The sequence below is a fragment of the Pongo abelii genome, chromosome 2 (assembly GCF_028885655.2).
Source record: "Pongo abelii isolate AG06213 chromosome 2, NHGRI_mPonAbe1-v2.0_pri, whole genome shotgun sequence".
NCBI lineage: Eukaryota > Metazoa > Chordata > Mammalia > Primates > Hominidae > Pongo > Pongo abelii.
Window position 1 is genome coordinate 11,059,076 of NC_085928.1, and position 21,942 is coordinate 11,081,017.

The following is a 21,942-nucleotide window of genomic DNA, read 5'->3' on the forward strand; positions in this document are numbered from 1 at the left end:
AAGGCACAGTGGGGTTCTCTCTGGCTGTGGCAACAACCAAAACTGTTGGAGAAAACTGTTTCCTGGGGACCAGTGACAAATGAAAAATAGGAAGGAGTGAGCTGCATTCTCAGAGCCTGGCCTTCTTCTCCACCTTTTCTAAGCCCAAACAGCTCCTGCACCCAGAGCCTGTCCCCAGTGAAGCATGGGAAATGCATGGGACAGGAACGCCAATTCCAAAATGCTAGTCCTAGAGTGCCCCTACTCACACACACAGGTTCTAAGCTCTGGCCTCATCCTAAGACTCTGGCCTAAAAGCCGTGATTTTTACACGGCCATTAGATGAGTGAATTTCACTATGCATGAGGCTGTGTCCCGGAGGTGGACAGGGTACAGGGCCTTGGAGGGGCGTAACTGGTAAACCTCAGAGGGCAGTACAGGCACATTCCATGTGCTGTGCACCTGGTGCTGCTGTAAGCTTGTCCCTTATCTCAAGAAGTCTTACGACTATCCAGGGAGGAGGCAGGATCACCAGCAGGGACAACAGAGGATTCAGTGCCCTGCTCGGAGCACAACTGGGAAGCAGGATTGACCCCAGGCAACCCGGCTCCTGAATTCACACCACGCTGCAGCAGCCTCCAATCTTAGCTGCTAGACATAACAAAAGAAGAATAAATAAAAAACTCACACTCTAAAACCCTAAAAACCCAGGTCTGCTCCGGCTAGAGGGCCCCAGCAAAGGAGCAGAATCTGGGCTACCCTAGGGGAGCAGATAAAAATCAAGTTAGGGCAATGCAGGCGCTATTTTTTTTTTTTTTTTTGAGACAGGGTCTCACTCTGTCACCTAGGCTGGAGCGCAGTGACACGATCTCGGCTCACTGCAACCTCGACCTCCAAGGCTCAGGCAATTCTCGTGCCTCAGCTTCCCCAGTAGCTGGGACCACAGGTGTGCACCATCACGCCTGGCTAATTTTTGTATTTTTTGTATTGTATTTTTTGTAGAGACAGGGTTTTGCCATGTTGCCCAGGCTGGTCTCGAACTTCTGGCCTCAAGCAATCTGCCCACCTCTGCCTCCCAAAGTGCTGGAATTAGAGGCATGAGCTACCATACACGGTGGCAAATTCTTATTAGTGAGAAAAAGAACTGCCTTCAAAGAAGTGTGACCAGAGGCCCAGAGAAAAAAAAAACAGTCCCCCAGAAGCCCGGCAAGGCCTGGACACAAAAGAAAAACATACATTCCTTTTCAGCCCTACCAGTGGTGACTCCAGGGAAAGCCAGAGGGCAAGAAAGATGAGAAGCCTTACACCACCGTTCCTCTCTCTCCTACCCTTCCAGAGCCTCAGGAGGTCAAGATGTTGTGCTGGGGTCAGCATGGGGCACCAACTGCCCTTGCTCAGCTGTGCCTTCTTGTGGAGACAGCAAACGCAGGGCCCATAGCCATGATGTCAGTTCCTGGAGGAATTTCATCGATTCCTTATTAGCATGGGAGAACTGCCTGCCCACCTGTTAGAAAAACTTTCCATTTATGGTGACAGATGGGGTAGTGTTAATGGGCTGGCTTTAACTGGGAAACAAGGAATTTCAGGCTCATTGCAAAAGGAATTAACATTAAAGTTAGGTGGGTCTGCTTGCTCATTTACAGGAAGGCTTGGGAGAAAGCTCTGGGAACTTGCCTCAAATGCTAGGGGTGTCCAGGCGCTCAAGACTCAGGCCTAGAGGCAGCCATGCCCAACCAAGGCCTGCCCCTAGCAGACCTTCTAGCACCAAAGGCCACGCTGGCTCGACCTCCATCTCAGTCCTTATCCTGAAGCAATTCCCATGAGGGAGTCACCAACTCTGGAGCACTTCTCTCCGATTCTGTCTGATCTGGTGGAAAACACTGTCCCTGTCTGAGGTCTGGCCAGGGCCATACTTTGGACAGCCAACCAGGGGAAGAGCTGTGTGCTTTGCCATGGGTGGCATGTTAACAGATCATCTTCCAAATAGAGACACGCACATCTGGGGTCTCAGTGGAAGCCCTGAGGTCAGCTGCCTGGAAGGCCAGATAAGCACTAGGAGAAAATAGTCAAAGACAACTCTGTGGGATATTCCCTGCTTGCTCCCCAGAAGCAACCCCCATGAATGTCTGGGCAGAATTGACAGCATTGTGCCTTCTCGAGGACACCTCCACTGCTAACTATGGAGAACTGAGCAGCTATCCCAATTGCGCAATGTTTTGTAAATGACTCAAGCCCAGGTATGGAGAGAAGACAGGTTCTGTACTGGACGTCCTCAGTTTGAGGTCCCTGAAGGCACCAGGAAAGGTGTGGCCAACCAGCATCTAGAGAACAGAGATCCTGAACAGACGTCGGGCCAAGGTGGATGTGGGTGTTTTCAAGAGGTAATGAGGAGGCAACAAACAACAGTGGTGGATTTCCAACTGTCCCCCCATAGTCATTCTTTCCTCCTCCTTTGGTATGGAGCTTTGGCTGGGCATCGAGCTACATTGTCTAGACATTTCCTAAACAACCTGTCACTAGCAGTGGTCATGTGACTATCTTCTGGCCAACAGGATATGTCCAGAAATGATGGAGCCCAGTTCTGGTCTTGCCCATAAAAGAGCCAAACGGGAATGCACTCACATGGCCCATGTCCCCTTCGCACTGATCAGGAACTGCAGAGAAACGGAGCAACCACTTTGCACCCAAGGCTGCTGAGGCTGGCAGAGCTCCCACCAGCCTTGGACTACCTTTAGACAGTTCCATGAAAAGAGAAACATGTCTTTCTTATTTATGCTACTGTATCTGGGGGCCTCTCTGCTACAGCAGCTCAATCTAGACCACAACTGATAGAAGGACCCAGGGAGGAGTCTAGGCATCTCCTTGTCAAAAAAGGGCATCTGGCTCAGGCCAGAAACCCAAGAGTCATTCTCAACACCTCCTCTTCCTTACCCCACAGCCCCCATCCTCACCAGATGCATCATTTCTTTCTCCACATAATTCTTCCCCCAGACACTGTCACTGTCCTTTGTCTGTGTCACCATGATCTCTCTGAAGGGCTCTTGGGAGTCCTGTTGATTCCCCTGCCTCTGCTCTTGCCCACTCCGCCATCTTCCCCAGAATCTCCATGAAAACCTTTCATATGCTCCCTGCTGCTTCTCAAACCCAGTTTCCCGCCATGCCCGTGAGTCCCCCGCTCACTGTTCACACCCTTCTTGCTGGAGGCTGCTTTCACTCACTAAGCTCTCCACCACCAAGGCCGGGGCACACTCCCCACAAACTGCAGAGCTCCCCCTCCTCACTCTTTGTCTCCTTCCCACTTACCCTCTAGGTCACGGCTCACATGTCCACTCCTCAGAGAAGCATTAGCTGACTTCAATCTAAATTAGGGCACCATTATCACTCTCTCTCTCTCTGCAGCAGTATGCTTATCTCAGCTGGTAATAGTTACTTGTTTGACATCTGTTTCTCCAACTGGACCAGGGGCTCCAGTAGAGTCAGGATCGGGTCACTTCTGGATGGCCAGCCCAGCCCAGGCCACAGCCCTGCTCAGGGAACAGCTGTTGAATGGATGGATGGAGGATGCAGGAAGGGGGCAGGATAGCTAAGGCACAGAGACTCACAGAAGGGACGTTTAAAGGAAGAGTAGCTGCTTGGTGATAAATACCCCTTGAAGGAAATGTGAAGAAGGAAAGTTATCAGATTTGTTGGAAAGAAGATCACGGTAATTTCTTTCTTTTTTTTTGGAGATGGAGTCTCGCTCTGTTGCCCAGGCTGGAGGGCAGTGGCACAATCTCGGCTCACTGCAACCTCCGCCTCCCAGGTTCAAGCAAGTCTCCTGCCTCAGCCTCCCAAGTAGCCGAGATTACAGGCACCCACCACCACGCCTGGCTAATTTTTGTATTTTTAGTATTTTGTATTTTTTGTATTTTTAGTAGAGACGGGGTTTCACCGTGTTGCCCAGGCTGGTCTCGAATTCCTGACCTCAGGTGATCCATCCCCCTCGGCTTCGGAAAGTGCTGGGATTACAGGCGTGAGCCACCGCACCCAGCCAATCATGGTAATTTCTGATATCACACCAAATTGTAATGAGTTTGAGAAGAAAGATTATTACTTTACCACTGTGATTCCAAGACACTCTATGGCAAGGAAAGGGAAGAGCCAGGAGGCAACCAGAGTGGCTGCTTGGGAAAGGTCTATTGGTTTTAGACAAGGAGATCTGAGCAGAAAGTGGGGAAGTAACAGAGCAGGCTCTAAGAGGAGGGGAGGAGTTAGATCCAGGATCCAGGTCACTGGCAGAGAGGCCCCTTTTAAGAGGAGAGGAAGCAAGGAGGAGAGGGCGGTGAGGCCAGGATGGAGAGAACTCACAAGTGGATGTGGGGAGGGCACAGGAGGGTGCTGCTGGAGTGCAGCAAGAGGAAGGCAAGGCAGCAGCAGAGAGGGTAACGCCCAGGAGGTCAGAGAGCACAAACTGCACGAGAACCCATCCATACAGCCTCTAGTGGCCCCCAGGAGCCCAGGCCCGGATGCAGAGAAAGCAGCTGGTGGGGTTCACCCAAGGCTGGAATCCAGCAACGTGGGCATGGAGGAAGTCTCTAGAAATGAAGGGAAGGAGGGTGCTGGCTATATCTAGCTGTCAGTACAGACCCTGTGGGCAGGGAGACATGTCAGGCCACGAGACCTGATGGGCCATGAGAATTGAGTCATGATGAAATCCAAGATGGAGGTAAAGCAGATTTCTGATATACAAAGTGCCATCAGAAGTAAAATGCCAATTGGAATAAGGTTAAAGACCAGCCTTACTAGTAGGAAGACTGAGAAACGTGATCCAGAAGCCAGTGGCCATGAATGCTTTTCACCTTTAGCCTCACTAAGAAAATGTTTAGGTATCATTTCTGTTGAGAGCCTACTGCAGTCTAGACATTCTCCTAGGCACTTAATTTTATCTCACTGAAACCCTATACTAACCTTATGAGTTGCATTATCATCTCGCTTTACAGCTGGGAAAACTGAACGTGTATGGAGATATCCCAGATAAGTAGTAGAAATGAGCTGCAAATACAAGTCTCTCTTATGATAACTGCAAAGTCACACACAATTACAAAGAGCACACCAAGACCCAGATCATCTGAGTAAAGATCTTTTCCTGGGCCTTGGACCTCAGTTAGAGAAACTGAGGCATCACCAGCAGCTCCTGAGAGGGAGAAAGGAGACGAGATGAAGGGAAAAACAAAGACAGCTCCAGAAGCTTAGGCTGTCTTGGAAGAGAAGCAACCAGTAGTCCCAAAAGCCCTGTACACAGCCATGAAAGCTGAGATCGGGGCAAAAAACCCAGGGCCAGACAACTCAGCTGAGGAGAGGCTCCCCCAGTACTCCCAGGTCACCTCGCGGCCCCACAGCACCCAGGCCAACCATGCTGTCCTTGGTGCCAGCAGAGCACTGCCTGTGCAGCCACAGATTAAATAAAATGTCCTGAAGCGGCAAAGCCCACTCCTCCAGAGTGAAGATTAAGGAAGCACTGCAAACAATCAAGAAGGTGAAAGGAAAAAAAAGGAAAACCTGCCACATGCCAGGCTGCCTGGAGTTAACAGCCCTACTCATTTCTCATCAAAAACCTCTTTGGAAGAGGTTAAGCACACAATAGGCTATCGAAAGCACCCGCCTCACAGCTGCTTGAAATTCCACACATGTGACATGGCGGTGTATTTCTATTAATGTCCAGTGTGTGTCAGCACGAAGATAAGGTGCCGACATCGTGTCCGACCAGTCAGCTAGAGAATGGGCCCCGTGTTCAACATTGTCTGACACCTGGGAGCCCCAAGAACAGAGGCTCTTGGGCGGATCCTGCCCTGGATGCACTCGCACACCAAGCACCACTGCTGCCAGGGGAGGTGTAGAGAAGGAGAAGGCCCGAGGCAGGGCAGGGCTGCCAGGCCTCCTGGGAACCACTACACACAAGCAGAAAAAAACACCAGAGGCTGTGTGTGTTAGGGAAGGCACCCAATCAACAGGGGAAGAGGAGAGAGAGCAGGGAGTCTGCATCAAGAAGAGGAAAGTCATGACTTTCCCAGCAAGGCTGCCCAGGCCGTGCCCGCTGTGCGAGGCTGATGTGCAGGTGCTCTCTTCCCTGTGGGCACGAGTGCAGGGGCAAAGGCTCCCAGTAGAAGCCACTCCAAAGAGACGTCAATCCCAGTGTGTCTAGTCCCAGCGGCCTCAGAGCTTTGTTACTTGATATGTGTCATGCAAAAGGCTTTGCCACATACCTCTACTCTCCTCGGCAATACCCCTAAGCCACCCTGCCCAGCCACCCAAGTCCTAGCCAAGAACAGAGTACCAGAATCCTCCAGAGAAGCCTCACCAAGATTTGATAAGGAAGGAGGAGATGCCACCAAGTGTAGGGGGCAGGGAGTGCCTTGATTCCACTAAGAACACACCCAAGTGGGCAGGGAGCCAAGCACCCAGGGCTCCCTACCCACTCAGCCTCACAAGCCCAAGGTCAGTGAAACAAGCCAGTCCTGGCATCAGCAAGAACGCAAGCCCAGAGACAGCAGCCCTGAGTAGCTGTATCTCCTCTCTAAGCACAAATTAACCTTGAGAGTTAAGAAAGAACAACTAGTGGGATCTGGAAGGTCTGTTTCAGAATTAAGGCTACCTGGCGGGGAGGGGGCCTCCGAAGCCTGAAGCCAGCCCAGGTGGAGGGTTAGAACATTAGCAACCTGGTAACAGCCAGCGTTCCTGCACTCAAAAGCTCTCTGCTCACTGTCCCTTTTTTGCCATGGTGGAAAATCACTACCCACTTCTATCCTTTAGACTCTATTAGTCACCCGTGCAGCTCCTCTCCTAGTGCATTTTGGGGGAGTTTGGCATAATAGAAAGAAAAGAATGTACTGACCACCTTCCATCTGCCAGACCATGTGCTGAAGGCTTTGCTCACATATTATGAAAGCATGTTAACAACTCCAGGAGAGGTGTGCCATTTGACATGTGAGGAAACTGAGGCTTGGTTAAATAATGGGTCCAGGGTCACAGAGACAGTAGCTGGGGGATCTGAGCCCAGGTGTAACAGAGTCTGGACGCTGGGCTCCTGCTAAGCCACGAGGCTATGGAAAGGGCCCTCGCTACCTGACCAGCATCCAGTCCCTCTTCCTTAAAAACATAATCCTGATTTTGTTTGGGGCAGTCACGTGTCCAGGTAAAACTGCTCACTATCCCAGCCCTCCTTTTGCAGCTAGAGATGGCCCTGCAACACAGTTCTGCCAATGAGAATCCCAGGGAAAAGTGTCCCTCCCACACCCACATGAAATAATAAAACTTCACTAGAACAAGGCTCTCAGCCCTTCCTTCTTCCTGACTGCAAAATTGATGTGATGGCTGAAGGCACAGCAGCCGTCTGCCACCATGAGGAGAGCTGCACTGAGGACAGCCAATCAAAAAGACAGGAGGTCCCAGCCTGGCCAACATGGTGAAACCCCGTCTCTACTAAAAATATAAAAATTAGCCGGGTGTGGTGGTGCACGCCTGTAGTCCCAGCTACTGGGGAGGCTGAGGCAGGAGACTCGCTTGAACTCAGGAGGCGGAGGTTGCAGTGAGCTGAGATCGCACCACTGCACTCCAGCTTGGGCGTCAGAGTGAGACTCCGTCTCGGGGAGGGAAAAAAAAGACAGGAAGTGACTGGATCCCTCTGAGGCGCAAAGCTACCATAACCACCTGGGATGGCTGCCCCTGGTGTCTTGTTCATGGGAAGAATACACTTCCACTTTAAGCCACTGCCAACTGGGCTTCCATCACTCACAGCCAAAACTCCTCCTAGCTGGTGCATGTATTAGTCTACCCAAGAGCACTCGGCTCATAGCCAACACACAGGAGATAGGGCCCTGGCTCACCCACCAAGTAGACAAAAGGTAAGGGAAAGAATCTGGGACTTTTCTCCTGCAAACACTTGTTGATGTTTCTCAGCCAAATAACCCTTTTCAATTCTATACCTTGCCAGTAGCCAGCGATGGCATCTCCCCAAGAGGGCAAACACAATCTGCTTCATTGACAAATTGAAAAAATTTTTCCACAAAAAGGAAAAAGCAGAATGGTAGCTCCCCAAAAACCATGTATATAAATTGCATAAATAGACTTAAAATAACCAAGACCCTCCCCTCTCCCCAGCCCTACTGGCATCCTAGAGGCAAGCATAGAAGTGGGAATGCACCAGCCCACTTTCACTCTGCCAGGAGAGAAAAGGAAAATATACTGCTGTCAGGTTGTCCTAGGGCTGTAAGGGTTGCCCCACTTGATCCACACATAGAAGAGTGGCAGGGCTGGTGGGCACTGACCCGAAGGAAGAGGAGCGGGTGTAGAGCAAGCACGGCAGCAGAAGGGGTGGTGCTGCTTCCTCTGACTGCCTGTGCCCTCACTGCCAGCGCACACCATCTGACGCAAGCCGGGAGGGATGGCACCGATCCAATCAGGTTTCCCTACAGTATTAGGTTCACACATGACCACGTAAGACCTCTGTTCAAAACAAGAAACCCCAAAACTCTTAGACTGGCCTGGGCTTCTCTCAAGAACAAAGTAGGACGTCAGGGAGGGTGTCACCTGCTGCTCCAATGCCACTCTCAGATGGCTCAGATCACCCCTCCAGTTGGTGCAATTTTCAAGGAACCCTGCTGCTCTGTTCCCTTGGGCTTCAGTGGGCACTCAGAGGCCAAGGAGCCTAGCTGAGGTCGGCAGCCTGGACCCTCAAGAGGCTGAAGAGAAAGCACTTCTGCACAGTTCTCTCCAGCCCCCAGCCCCAGCTGTCAGCCTCTTTAGCTCATCCCTGGTGCTAACAGACATTTTCAGAGACATGCGATCTACTAATTAGAAGCAGTGACACCAGGAATGGAACCGCAATCAGCCATTTGCTTAACAAAGTTAGCAGCTAATGAGGATGTCCAGCTTCTGTCAGCACAAAGCAGAGGTCGCCTAAGCCAGGCACCATAGCCAGAGAAAAGAAAACTGAAGGCATCTGCAGACCTGTGATTTGGTAATGGGGGAGGCTCCACAAAATCCAAATAAGCCCAGGTTGCAAAACCCACGTGTCTTTCCAGCTTCTTAAAGAGTACACATGCACATCTCCTGTTACTCAAAAAATGTTGGGCTCCCCCTTCCTACAGCAAGGCCATTCTAGAACAGTGAGATTCTGAAATCCCCACACTTGAATCTGAGCAGTCCACAGAGTAACAGCTTTCTTTAAAGAGGAGGAGTCCACAAGCTCCCCACAGGGTTCAAAATAGCTAGAGACTGCCTTTCACCTTCTCCTTGCTCAATGACACCACACAGGCCAGCTTGTCCTGATGAACACCCTCCCCCAGGCACCTCTCCACTCAACCCCACATCTTCCCCCTGGTCCTTCTCCCCAGTACCAGGGTGACCACCACCTATCTGGTGGTTAGAAATGTATGAAACAGTTGAGGGAAAAACAGGATTTCTTCCACCCCAATTATCTTAGTCCATTTTCTCTTGCTTATAACAGAGTATCTGAAACTGGGTAATTGATAAAGGAAAAGAATTTATTTCTCATAGTTCTAGAGGCTGAGAAGACCAAGTCATGGGGCTACACCTGGTGGGAACCTTCTTGCTAGCTGGGACTCTCTGAGAAGTCCCAAGGTGGTGCATGGTATCAAGTGGTGAGGGGGCTGAGTGTGCTCTCTCAGGTTTCCCTTCCTCTTCCTACAAAGTTGCCAGTCCCGCTCCCATGGTAACTCCTTAATCCATCAACTCATGAATTTACAACTGGATTCAATCCATTCATCATGGCAGAGCCCTCATGACCCAATCACCTCTCAATACTGCAACACTGGGGATTAAATTTCCACGTGAGTTTTGAAGGGGACAAATATTCAAATCATAATACCAAGGATACCATCACAATGCACCTAATGAAGTGGACAGGAAACAAGAACACAACAGTCTTCTTAGGGGAGATGCTGGAAGCTCAGCCCACAGGTCTATTGGGCCCACCTGGCAGCAGTAAGTAGTAACCAGACCAGCAGCAGCCCTCCTGAGAGTCCCACAAGCCCTTGAGAAGGTTTCTTTCGCTTCTGTTGCATGCCTCCAGTATGACCTGGGGTGTGGCTACCGCTGCTGCAAAGAATTGAGGCTTTGAGTTCTCACATAAGCTGAGCTATTGCTGAGTGCAGTGAGTGCCACTCGGTATCACCTGCATCCCACAGCCATCCCTTTGGATTTGGGATCAGAGGTCTTACTACTATCCCCTAAGACGCTGAACCCAGATGGCCTGGATCCCTCACCAAGGGAGTGGTAACACAGACAGCAGATTCTCTTCTCTAGCAGTCCCTGGCAGAGAAAAGAACATCTGTTTCTCTTAGAGGTCAATAAGCCCAACAAAGCTATTCATCTAGGCAGGAGCTGCATCAGGGAGAGGGAGACAAAGCAGGGGAGGCGATCAGAATCACCTGGTGCACTTTTCAAACAGTACAGCTTCCTGGCCTGAGGACCACAGGGAGCCACATCCCTGGCAGGAACACTTCACATCCCTGGGGTGACTAGACTGCAAAAAGGGCCAAAAAACACTCTGGGGTCAATGGCTCCCGGCATTGGTCCAGGCACCAGCTTTGGGCTTGCTGCACCAGAATCACATGGGAGGCTGTTAGAAATACAGATTCCAGGATCACGGCATCCAAGAGTCTTATCAAGTTGTTTCGGTACCAGATCCAAATATCTGCATTTTTAACAAGTTCCCAGGTGATCCAGATGCACAGCCAGGTGTGGAAGCCAGGCAGTGAGATGAACAGAGAGCCAGGCGACACAGGCAAAAGGGTCTTTCAACAGCAGGTTGAGTCAGAGCAGCCTCATTCCACACCATACCTCTAAGATGCTCCATGGCATCTGGCCATCAATAAAGTGTTTCTAGGACCCCCACATGACTTCAGCCTCTCTCTCCAGAGAACCAGTCAGAAGCTACATGAACCTCACTTGTTTCTTGACTCCATATCCTTAAAAAAAAAAAAAAAATCACTGATTTGTTTTAAGAATCAGTTCACATCAATTCTGTCATGGAGACATGGGTAGAAGTGAAGGAGGAAGAGTAAATCCTAACTTTCCCAAAAGCGCACAGCACCGCCTGCCCCTCACCTTGCAGGTAAGGCAGCATCATAGAAACATGAAGGAACCTCAGCGACGGAGGCCGTCTGAACACAGCTGCAGCCTCACAGCCCGTGTTTGTCCAATACACCACTCTAGGATAACATTTCTAACATTTTGTGACACCAGGCACTGTACATATCTGTTCCTCATTTGGTCCTCACAACAACCCGGCCAAGGCAGGCATCACTACTGCAGTAGTGATGAACAGAGGGTCATCCCTGGACACAGATGCCAGACTCAGTCCCATGACTGAACGCCATGTCTGGTTTCTACAGCCTTCCTCCACCCTCAGTTTAGATAAAATATACAGGAAATAAATCAAAGTTCATTTTTGGTGTGTGATCAACTAAAAGGATTAAGCCAGTTTTCGTGTAAGCTTATCTACAGTTTTCCTTTCTCCAAAATTTGTCACATCATATAACCACCAAGGCCAGGTTAAGTGGGAACCCAGGAGGCCTCACAGTGTCCCTTTCAACTAATTATTCCAATTCTCTAAACTATAACCTGCCACCCTTGTTCTCTGAGCAAATGTGAAGGTGAATGGGGCATGCAGATGGGCAGCTGTGTGGCACAGCCCTTTCTACCCAGTGTGTGGACCCCTGCATATCCTGTGGAAGGACTAGCCCTGTACATTAGCGGCCATGCGGGCCTGGACATTCAGAGCAGGAGTGAGGTCAGTCCCATCACTTTGGCCTTTTCATTTTCTTTGGGGCGTGAAGGGTACTCTAAAGGTGATGACAACAAACAGGGTGCACTAACTCTGGTATCAGTTATGAGAATTTTCTTAATTATTTTCTTAAAGATAAAGCAGAACTGAGTGAGACACCTTCCCTCCACACATTCACCCAAGGCACCAGTGCACAGGGCCTGCTGAAGTCTGTAAGCAGAGCAGCAGAATGGAGAGAAAGCCCATAGGCACTCCAGGCCTTCCACTGACCACCAAGCAACAGTTGTCTGCAACTGCAGGAGGGACAAGGAAGGACCCTCAATCACACAGAAGTAGGGCCTATAAAATAGTCTGGTGGACAGTCAGGAGAACTTAGATGAACCCTTCAGGTACTCAGGTCCTAAGCCCTGACAAACAGAATGGGCTTGATCCCACCCTCACATATCATATTAATAGTCTGAAGCTGAGGCAACACTACAGCCCACATTCTACTCAACTAGGCTACTCAACCTCCCACACTAATAGCCTGTCAAAAGAAGGAGAGTGGCCATTTCTGGGCATAAACACTATTTTCCTCAGTCTCTACTGGTCTCCTGCATATGATGACCAGCACCAATCAAAAACTACAAAGCACATAAAACTGCAAGCAAATGTGACTCAGTATCAAGAGACAAAATAGTCAACAGAACCAAACCCAGAAGTGACCAAAGTGTTGGAACTGTCAAATCGAGACTATGTTTAGAGGATCTACAGGTGGGCAACACGTGTAAAGAGATGGGGTATTTCAGCAGAGAAACAGAAACTATAAAAAAAAAAAAGCCAAATGAAAAAAGAATCAGGAATTAAAGTAGAAGTTAATGACTTTTCCCATACAGCCCACTGGGCTGTCTCCAGAAAAATCCTCATTTTACATATCAGAAGACTGAGGCTGTCAAATACCAAGACAAGAAACCTCTCACAAGAAAGTATAGCCACTAAGCAACTTGGACCACCACCAGTGCTCCCACCCGCTAGTTTCTCGAGACACCTGGGTACTCAGAGAGACTTAAAAAGTTAAAATCTCTGGAGCTGCATAGCCTAGTCCAGGAGAGGTTTTTTGCCCACCAGTCAAATCCAGTACACAGCCTCTTTTTATATGGCCTCTGAGCTAAGAATGATTTTTACATTTTTTAGGGTAGTAACAACAACAACAACAACAAAGAATATGTGGCAAAGACCACATGTGACTAAAAAGAGTAAAATATTTACTATCTGGCTCTTTACAGAAAATGTCAACCTCTGATCTAATCAAGAGACTAAGCTCGGTAGACAAAAGAGAAGAAAAAGTAAAACAAGGAAGTAAAGAAAGGGGCTATGGATGTCATGATTTTTTTCTCCAATTTATGCCTTTTACCAGTCATCTGAGTGCAGGCAATGCAGATCTCCACAGGATTTTCAGATCTCCACATAACACTCACACTGGAGGAGGTATAAGGGACAAGGCCACCAGAGTCCCCAGGTCACTAAACTTCTAAAACAGCCATGCCAAACAGCTAGACCCAGATATCAGGACTGCCTTGGCTGAATGTCAGGTAGTATACTTCATAACCTCCGACCAGAGTTCCCAAAGCCCACCGTCTCCCTTGTTCCAAGAAGGATAAACCTAAAGTCTGTAAGACTCTGACTAGGAGACAAACATCTTTTTAGTTGACTCCCAGATATCATTACAATGAAAGCCTTTTTAAACTTTGTTTTGTTTTGTTTTATTACTTGAAAAGGGTCAGACCTTTGAATTGTCACCCATTCTATAGAAGACTGTGATGGGTGCTTGCTTCCAACTATTAGCAATGGGGCACTGCGATGGGATCATGAGGGAAAGATAACAGACGACTGCACAGCGGGCTTCAAGGCAGTAACACATCCAAACCCTCACCCACTCAAGATCTGCCATTTAATCACCATTCACTGCCTGTCTATAATTTGCTCAGCACTACAAAGACCAAAATGATCACACCACAGTTCTTATTCTCAAGGAGTTTATAATCTGAGGAACAAGACAATAAAAATGTAGGAAAGGACTGTTAGAAAGCAAGGCTACAGCTGTAGTAAAACCAGAATCAATCCTCCATCTCCCTCATAATTTTAGAAAATTGCAATTCAAAAACTTTGAACATCTTAAAATCATGATACAGTCAGCCACAGGGTATTGGTTCCAGGACCCTCCACGGATGCCAGAATCTGTGGATGCTCAAGCCTCTTACATAAAATGACATAGTACAGTGAGCCCTCTGTATCTGTGGACTTCGATCCACAGTGGGTTGAATCTGCAGATACAGAAACCCGTGGACAGGGAGGACCAACTGTATCCAGTTCACGTAGCTAAGGTGGCAGCTACCTGGAGCATCTGGGCATTGAAGAGAATGAAACAGTAAGAGATCAAAAGTCCTCTGCCACCAGGAGAGCAGGACAGGACAGCTACTCTACTGGTGGGATCCTTAGGTTAGAGGGGCACATCCAGGGACGGAAGCACTCTTGTTACCAAATCTTCAGTGGGAGGATTTGACCTTAGCTTCTTGACTTGCCACTGAAGTATTTTCCTAGTGATCAACGTCCAGCTGTCTCCTATTTATCTCTTTTGAGGTTCAGAAAATCGCTCCACAGAGCTCCCCATCAGACTTCCAGGATGTCATTCCACAACCACACCTACACTGGCCCCTCTAGCCTCCCTACCGCCACACCCTGCCGCTTCCCATAAACCAGCCAAAGACCTCACCTTTCCGCAATGCATGGCCTTTGCTCAAGAGTGCCCCCTATCTGCAGCATCCTTCCTCCCTCCTCTCCACCTGGCAAATTCTATTCATTCTTCAAAATCAAGATCATATTTCACCTCCTTTTAGAATTCATTCCTACCCTACCAGGAAGTATCAGGTGGTACTGCCTCTTTGCTCCTCGAGTGTCTTCCTGTCCCTCTGGGATGACCCTTGCAACACTATGTGGTCACTTCTGAGAATGTTTAATTCTCCTAATAAACACATCTTCTCAAGGTCAGAAGCTATCTCTTCTTTCCATTTATTAGGAAACTAACCCAGTGCCTAACATATAACAGGAATACAGAGTATGTGTGTGTGCATTTGTGTGTGTATATATATATATATACTCACACATCATAAAATAATAAAAGAATTGCTCAGCAACAAAGAAAAGAAAGTTTTTGCTTTCTTGGGTTTTTTGTTTTGTTTTGTTTTGTTTTGTTTTGTTTTTTTAAGACAGAGTCTCGCTGTGTGGCCCAGGCTGGAGTGCAATGGTGTGATTCGGCTCACTGCAACCTCCACCTCGCAGGTTCAAGTGATTCTCCTGCCTCAGCCTCCCAAGTAGCTGGGATTCCAGGCATGCATCACCACGCCCAGCTAATTTTGTATTTTTACTGGAGATGGGGTTTCACAATGTTGGTCAGGCTGGTCTCGAACTCCTGACCTCAAGTGATCCACCCGCCTCAGCCTCCCAAAGTGCTGATATTACAGGCATGAGCCACCACGCTCAGCCAAGAAAGTTTTTGCTTTCTATCAGGTGTACTGTATTCTTATATACCTAATAATATGTGTCAGGAATGCAACAGGCAAAGCTATAAATCCCATTCTCACCTAAAATAAAGCCTCAGCCAGGACTTGATTACTCCATCCATTGGATTTTTAAGGCTCCACCCATCAGAAGACTGAGATCAACAGCATTGTTCTTTTTATTTCTTCCCAGAATGTTTGATTTGGACTACTAATTTCTCCATCAACTCAGAGGGAGAAACACCTCTCACAGGATCCAGTGACACCCATGGCCTTCACTCAGACCAGAACCAGGGCACCACCAGTGACAGCAAACACGCATCGACATGCACAGAACTGTTCATCACTGCTGCACTAGATGGGAAAGGGAAACACTTCTGTCATCAGAAGTAGGTCAGAAAAATTATTACCTTTCCTTGTCATTAGTTTTATGAATTTTTCCCAATAATAAGCTGGACCAATCCCTTATGCAGAAGAGGATTTTAAAATCAATATTGGAAAAAGTCAGAGGCAAGTGAACAGGGTGGAAGAGCACATTACATGTTAAGCAGCACTCAGTACAACAAGAAATCCTCTAGATGAGGGTACAGGTTCACAGGGAGGGCTACAGGGGTAGCCAAGAAGGCACCTAGGAAGAGTGGGCAGACAACTCATTCTGCTGGCGACCATGCAAGTTCCATCTCAGGGTCCAACCCTCCTGGAGGGCTAGGAGGATGTGCTGTGATCCACACACTGCCACACCACCAGTCCCTTCAGCACTCCACGCAGCAGGCTGCCAACTAGCCACCTCCTTCAACCTTTCCATGCGGAAGATGCAGGAGAGGAAAGAAAAATTTCCCTGCTTTTGTTAGGTTCTTCTCTCCATCTTACTCCTCTTATTTAAATCTTCCAGAATATAGTTTTGAAAATATAGTTTTACCTCCACTAAAAGCACTCCCCAACCATACCAACCCAAAGGGAGCCCCCTTCTTTAGAAGCAATGGCCATAGCATCTGCTCAGCATTTAGCTGACTGCCTTGGTTACCTGTAACTTACAGAACAATGCCTAGTACCATCTTCCCTTCTCCTCTGTTTGTACTGAGTATTGAATACGGTTGCACACCTTCAACATCATCTTCTGTAGCACCTCCTATAGGAGATGCCTTTCCAATAGCATCAAGCAATAGAAGCCAACTTCAGCTTACTTAAGCAAAGGTAAGTTGACTAGCAGGTCATCCGTGAATGATCCAAACCTCAAGAAGGCAGGAGGACCAGACAGAAATCAATGGTACCCTGAAAGTGTAGGAGATGGCAAAAGATACAACCTCATAGCATGAAGGGGCTGATCGCAACACCTGAGAGACAATGAGGACCTCCCATCCTGGCCTCCCACCATTCCTCTGTACTCACTCAAAACTGAAGGTCCTCAGGCATGAGGTGCAAGCTGACTGAGCTTGCACTGTGCCCGGATCCAGCTTCCACAGAAGAATTACAATCCCACCAAGTCTACACACAGCAGGAAACAGGAACACTCCCAAAAGGAAACTGGAACACCAGTTGCATGGAGAAATGAATGCTGAGCAGTAAGAAAATGAGAATGCCCGTGAAAGTAGTTAAATGTTTTTAAAATGAAGGAAGTAACTTATGTCACTATTCCCTAAGAATTCTGGCTCAGAAAAGGGGATTATTATCCATCTAGAGACCTGAGGGGGATGGGAATCAAGTTCTTCCCCAAGGGATAGTCCTGAGAAAGCGGAGCTCAACCTCCTTTGCAGGAGGAAGAATGGGAAGCTGTGAATTCTCTTTCACTGTAATTAATACATTCCAGGTGAGAATGAAGAGACAGTGGACCTGTAGGTTGTGATCTTCCATCTCTAGAGGAGGCCAGCTTTTCCTGCTCATGCCATACTGATTAACCCGTCATCTCCAGGATAGGGGTCCTTCTTATTTGGTTGTCAGAGGGGTAACAACCCATCTGCCTCTCAGAGACTGACTGCAAGAGCCTCTGAAGGCATGCCCTGGCCCCAGTTTCTCACTGTATCAACTGATTCCTCACCAGGATGCCACAGGGTTCTAAAAGCACAAGTCAGATCTCATCACTCCCATCCTCACAAACTTCAGGAACCATTGACTGTTTCAGGATCGATGCGGGCTACTTTGAGGGTTTACTCCTCAGCACATCCAAGCCTTCTAAAATCCAGCTTCAAACCTCATTCTTCTCACTGGATCTGATCACCTTCTCAACACCCACCTCTCAGCCCAGCTGCCCCTCAGCCTTTAAGGCTGAGTTTAATGCCATCTCTGATCTACCAGCTCTGATCCACCAGCAGCTTATACATTTGCATTTCCAAATCTTTTCTTCAATTTAACAACTACTGTAACCAATCTGGCCTTTTTCAAAGTTCTTAGTTTGTCTTCTCCACAGACTAAAACTTCCCGAGGGCTAGGATCCTACATTGTTTGTATTTCCCAGAGGGCCTGGTTCAACGTGCATTTATGTGCCTACTGCACACTTCAAACATTTGTGTAGTCATCAAATTAGTAAGCTAAGGCCTGTGCCCAGCCAGCATGTCTGCCTTCCCCTCCCAGGAGAGCACAATCCCAAATGATGCTCTCACATCGTGTTCAACCCCCTTCTACGCAGCACTGTCTGTACCAGGCTACCCACCTAAAGTAGGGCAAGGCTGTTCCTGGTCTCAAACCTCATGGCCTCCAGCAGATGTTATTAGATGCCACCCACAGCCATGCTTCCCTCCCCCAACTTCCTTGCTGTCAGTCCTAATTCTAGCTGGATATGCAACCTCCCTAATGTGACTAGAAAAGAGCCCTAGCTGCAGTCAGTGGAGCCCTCTGTATCCCCTCTGCTGAGGACTGGCTTAGCCATGGGCACCTGGTACAATTCAAGCCAGTGTGATCTAAGAGGAATTCTGCCAGGAGCTTCTAGGAAAGTTATCCTTGTGATAGAGACACAAGGGCCGGCACAGCCTCTCTTCTTCTACTGAGGGTTTTACTGTCTGCATGGGACTTGTGGGGCAGTAACAGCCTTCATTAACCGTGGGGACAGCCTGCCTAGGATGCACTGGCACACTGTGGATGACAGAGTGGCAGGAAGAGACGCACCAGGTCCCTGATGATGCTAGTGAGCCACTGAATTAGTCAACCCTGGGGGCACTTTGAGACTTCTCATGTTGCAAAATAAATGCTGCACTTAAGCAAAAAGATCCTAATAGCCACCCATCACTTAAATGTATTAATGACAATAACAATAGTGCACTCCCACGGTCTGCCGGCATGTGCTAAGTCCTGGACAAATACTATCTCCTCTGATTCCCTGGGCAGTCCTGTGTGTGAACATCATGATCTTCAAGCAAGGCTCACAGACAGAGTGTCCAGGATTTGCACCTAGCCTGCCTAACTCTAAAGATGATGCCCTCCCTGTCATATATTACATGGCTCCAGGCCTCTAGTCCTCTCCCCTCACACCCTCCTGACACACATACCACTGCAGCCCTGACATCTGTGAAGTTTCAGAGCTGAGTGAGACTGTCAAGTGGTCTCGTCCCTTACTGTGTAGACCTGAGGCCACAGAGACTGCAAAAACATGCCAAAGACAGCAAAGCAAATCACTGACAGAGCCAGGGCTGGGAAAACCCAAGTTCCTGGCTCCCAAAAGACCCTTTTCCACAGAGGTGAAGCCGAGCACATCCCAGGGGCAGCCTGAGCCAGCAGGGCTTCAGACTAACCAGGTGCCAGGGCCCGCCCCCTATTTCCCAGGGTGCTGCCCAGCTCAGAAGGCCAGTTCAGGGAAAATCTGCACTCACCAGCCGGACTGACTTCTGCTCTTCATGGCTGATGCTGCCTTCGCCTATGGGCAGGGATGTCTTGGAGTGCTTGGTGGCAGCCTCTCTTTCCCTCTTTGCCACCTGGAAGAGCTTATCCTGGACAGCAGCATGCTCCTGTTCATACCTGTGCAGATGAAAGATGAGGAGAAACAGATGCGGATGGCATGACGGGCAGCCCATAGCCAAGACAAGGTCTGTGCACTCACTTCAGCCACCAGGGAAATGCTAAAACCAGCCAGCGGCTGGCCAGGAAAGGAGAGAGTGCTGTGAAACTGCATGCCCCATCATTCCACATCTGAGCTCAGGCATCAATGACAGCTCCCCAGACAAGGGGAGACAATGACACTGAGCCAGGACAACACAGCTCAGGAACAGGAGGAGACCTGGCCAAGTAGGCAGCCCCATGCCCGGTGAGAGTCTCAGGGAGGGGCTCAATCCACGGATTGCCTCCACTTGAGAGCTTGAAGATTTGAGATGGTAGTAGTCCTCTGTTTTGAACATTTAACTTTTCATTCTGAATATGTTCCTACCCTTTGACCTATTTCTGGGCATTCTGCCTAGTAAAATAATCCTATAGAGAAGAAAAAAGTTATTAGTGCTGAGATGCTCTTAACAGTATTATTTATTGTAGTGAAAAAAATGCAAGCAACCTAAATGTCCCAAAATCAAGGTCAAGCTAAAGAAAATATGGTGTGATCATACAATGATCTATGACATCACCACTAGAAAATACAGTCTTTCATTTGTCTGTAGGTTGAATCTAAAAACTGAGAACCAATAAATGCTTTTAGCAATACAACTGCTTATAAAGCAGGTGAAACTAATGACAAATCATTATAATACTAAGTGAAAATAGCAAGATATGAAATTATCTATGACATTCAAAAAATAACCCTAAACAGGGGGTGAGGGGTCTGGGTGGAGAAGAACATGAAATACTCCAAAATATTAACAGTGGTTGTCTTGAGATGATGAGTCTATGGGTGATTTTTTTCACTTTGTATATTTTCTAAATCTTTCAGTAGCGTGCATTACTTCACCATTTTTAAAATGTTTAAAAGTACCAAAGAAGCAGAGTTCAGGTTAGTAAGGTTAGTAGTTGGCTTTTTTTCTTTTTTTTTTTTTTTGGTTTTGGGTCTCACAATGTGGTCCAGGCTGGAGTGCAGTGGTACAATCATAACTCACTGTAAACTCCAACTTCTGGGCTCAAGCAATCCTCCCACCTCAGCCTCTTGAGCAGCTGGGACTACAGGCATGTGTTACTACCCCCAGTTAAAGTTTTTAATTTTTTTTGTAGAGACAGGGTCTCACTATGTTGCCCAGGCTGGGCTCAAACTCCTGACTTCAAGCAATCCTCCTGCTTTAGCCTCCTAAATTCGCTGGGATTACAGGATTGAGCCGCCACACCTGGCCAGGTGAGTTATTCTTGCTAAGACCGATTAGGGAGAGTAAATCTTAGAATGTGGGTCTTAACCCACGGCTATGCAACAGACCCAACATGGCTGAACTACTAGAGGGCAAACGCCCAACCATGGCTGACACTGGGCCCCCTAAGCTGACCCACTGAGTCCTCTGACCATACTGAGGGCAATTTCCTCAAGGATGCTGAAGAGGTCAATCAGTAACAACTGTGAGCATCCACTGAGAACTCTGTAGGCCAGGTGCTGTGCTCATGTGCATGATATATATTAACATATTTAACCATGACAAGATCCCAATTAAAGAAGTACTCTTCTTAGCCCTTCTTAGATGCAGTGATATTTCAAGTTCACATAACTAGCAAGTTGCAGGATCAAGATGCCACCCTGTGCTCCACTGGGGCCTCTGTGCCTTAACCACTTTGCTAAAACTTCTCCAGCAACAGGAAGCAGGTCCCATGTCAGAGGTGTGGCCAGCTCTTGGGGTCGTGGCCTGTGCTCACAAAGTTACCAACATCCTGGAGCCAGTTCATCTGGACAACCACAGTTAGCACTGGGAAGGCTCCACTTCCTCATCTCTCTAAAAACATGCCTGCATGTGCACACACATGCAGAAGTTCCAGCCACTCAACTGTTTAGTCCTAGCTTTTTTAAATGATTCTCTTTTTTTTTTTTTTTCAGAGACAGGGTCAACCAGGCTGGAGTTCAGTGGTGCAATCATAGCTCCCTGCAGCCTCGGCTTCCTGAACTCAAGTGATTCTTCCACCTCAGCCTCCCGAGTAACTGGGACTACACAGGCACACACCACCACCCCCAGCTAATTTTTTATCTTTTAGAGACAGGGTCTTGCTATGTTGCCCAGGCTGATCTCAAACTCCTGGCCTCAAGCAACCCTCCTGCCTTGGCCTCTCAAACTGCTGGGCATGAGGAACATTAACAATCAATTCCCCTATGCCCCTTTTGGTGTTTCTACATCTTTAAACTAGGACCAGTGACACCTATACCATAAGGTTGTCCTTCAATTCGACTGAGATTAATTATGTGAGACAAACCCTCCAGGGCTTCAGGCAAGGAGAGGGGGTATCCAGTGAAGAAAGAGGCTTTTAGGCAGAGCACAGTGCCGGGAGCAAGCAGGCTCTCGGGCTCACCTCTTGACACCCTCCTTCGTCCCTGAGGGCTGCTGGCCACCACTGCTCCCCGACCTGGGCAGTGTGGATTCTGCAAAGGAAAGAGAAGAAAGGGCCTGTCAGTGGCACCCCAGGATCCATGAAGTCACGGAGGTCACCCAGAGAGGAATGACCCCCATGAATGAATGTGCCCCTTGGAAGGCAGCACCACAGATGCATCCCCACAAAGGAGCATCCGCAGGGGCAGACAAGGAACACCCTTGATTCAAGCTGTCT

At 48.4% G+C, this 21,942-nt stretch overlaps 1 protein-coding gene across 10 annotated transcripts in view; it reads right to left on the minus strand.

Annotated features, from left to right (window-relative positions):
* The window catches only part of CHCHD6 (coiled-coil-helix-coiled-coil-helix domain containing 6), a 247,727-nt gene that overhangs the window by 199,490 nt on the left and 26,295 nt on the right, over positions 1 to 21,942 (minus strand). For all 10 annotated transcript variants that reach the window (XM_054551314.2, XM_054551311.2, XM_024245304.3 and 7 more), the window contains exons 3-4: positions 21,688 to 21,757; positions 19,101 to 19,245 (exon numbers count right to left, since the gene is read on the minus strand). In XM_054551314.2, the coding sequence (XP_054407289.2) occupies positions 19,101 to 19,245; positions 21,688 to 21,757 (215 nt within the window). The remainder of the gene's footprint in view (positions 1 to 19,100; positions 19,246 to 21,687; positions 21,758 to 21,942) is intronic.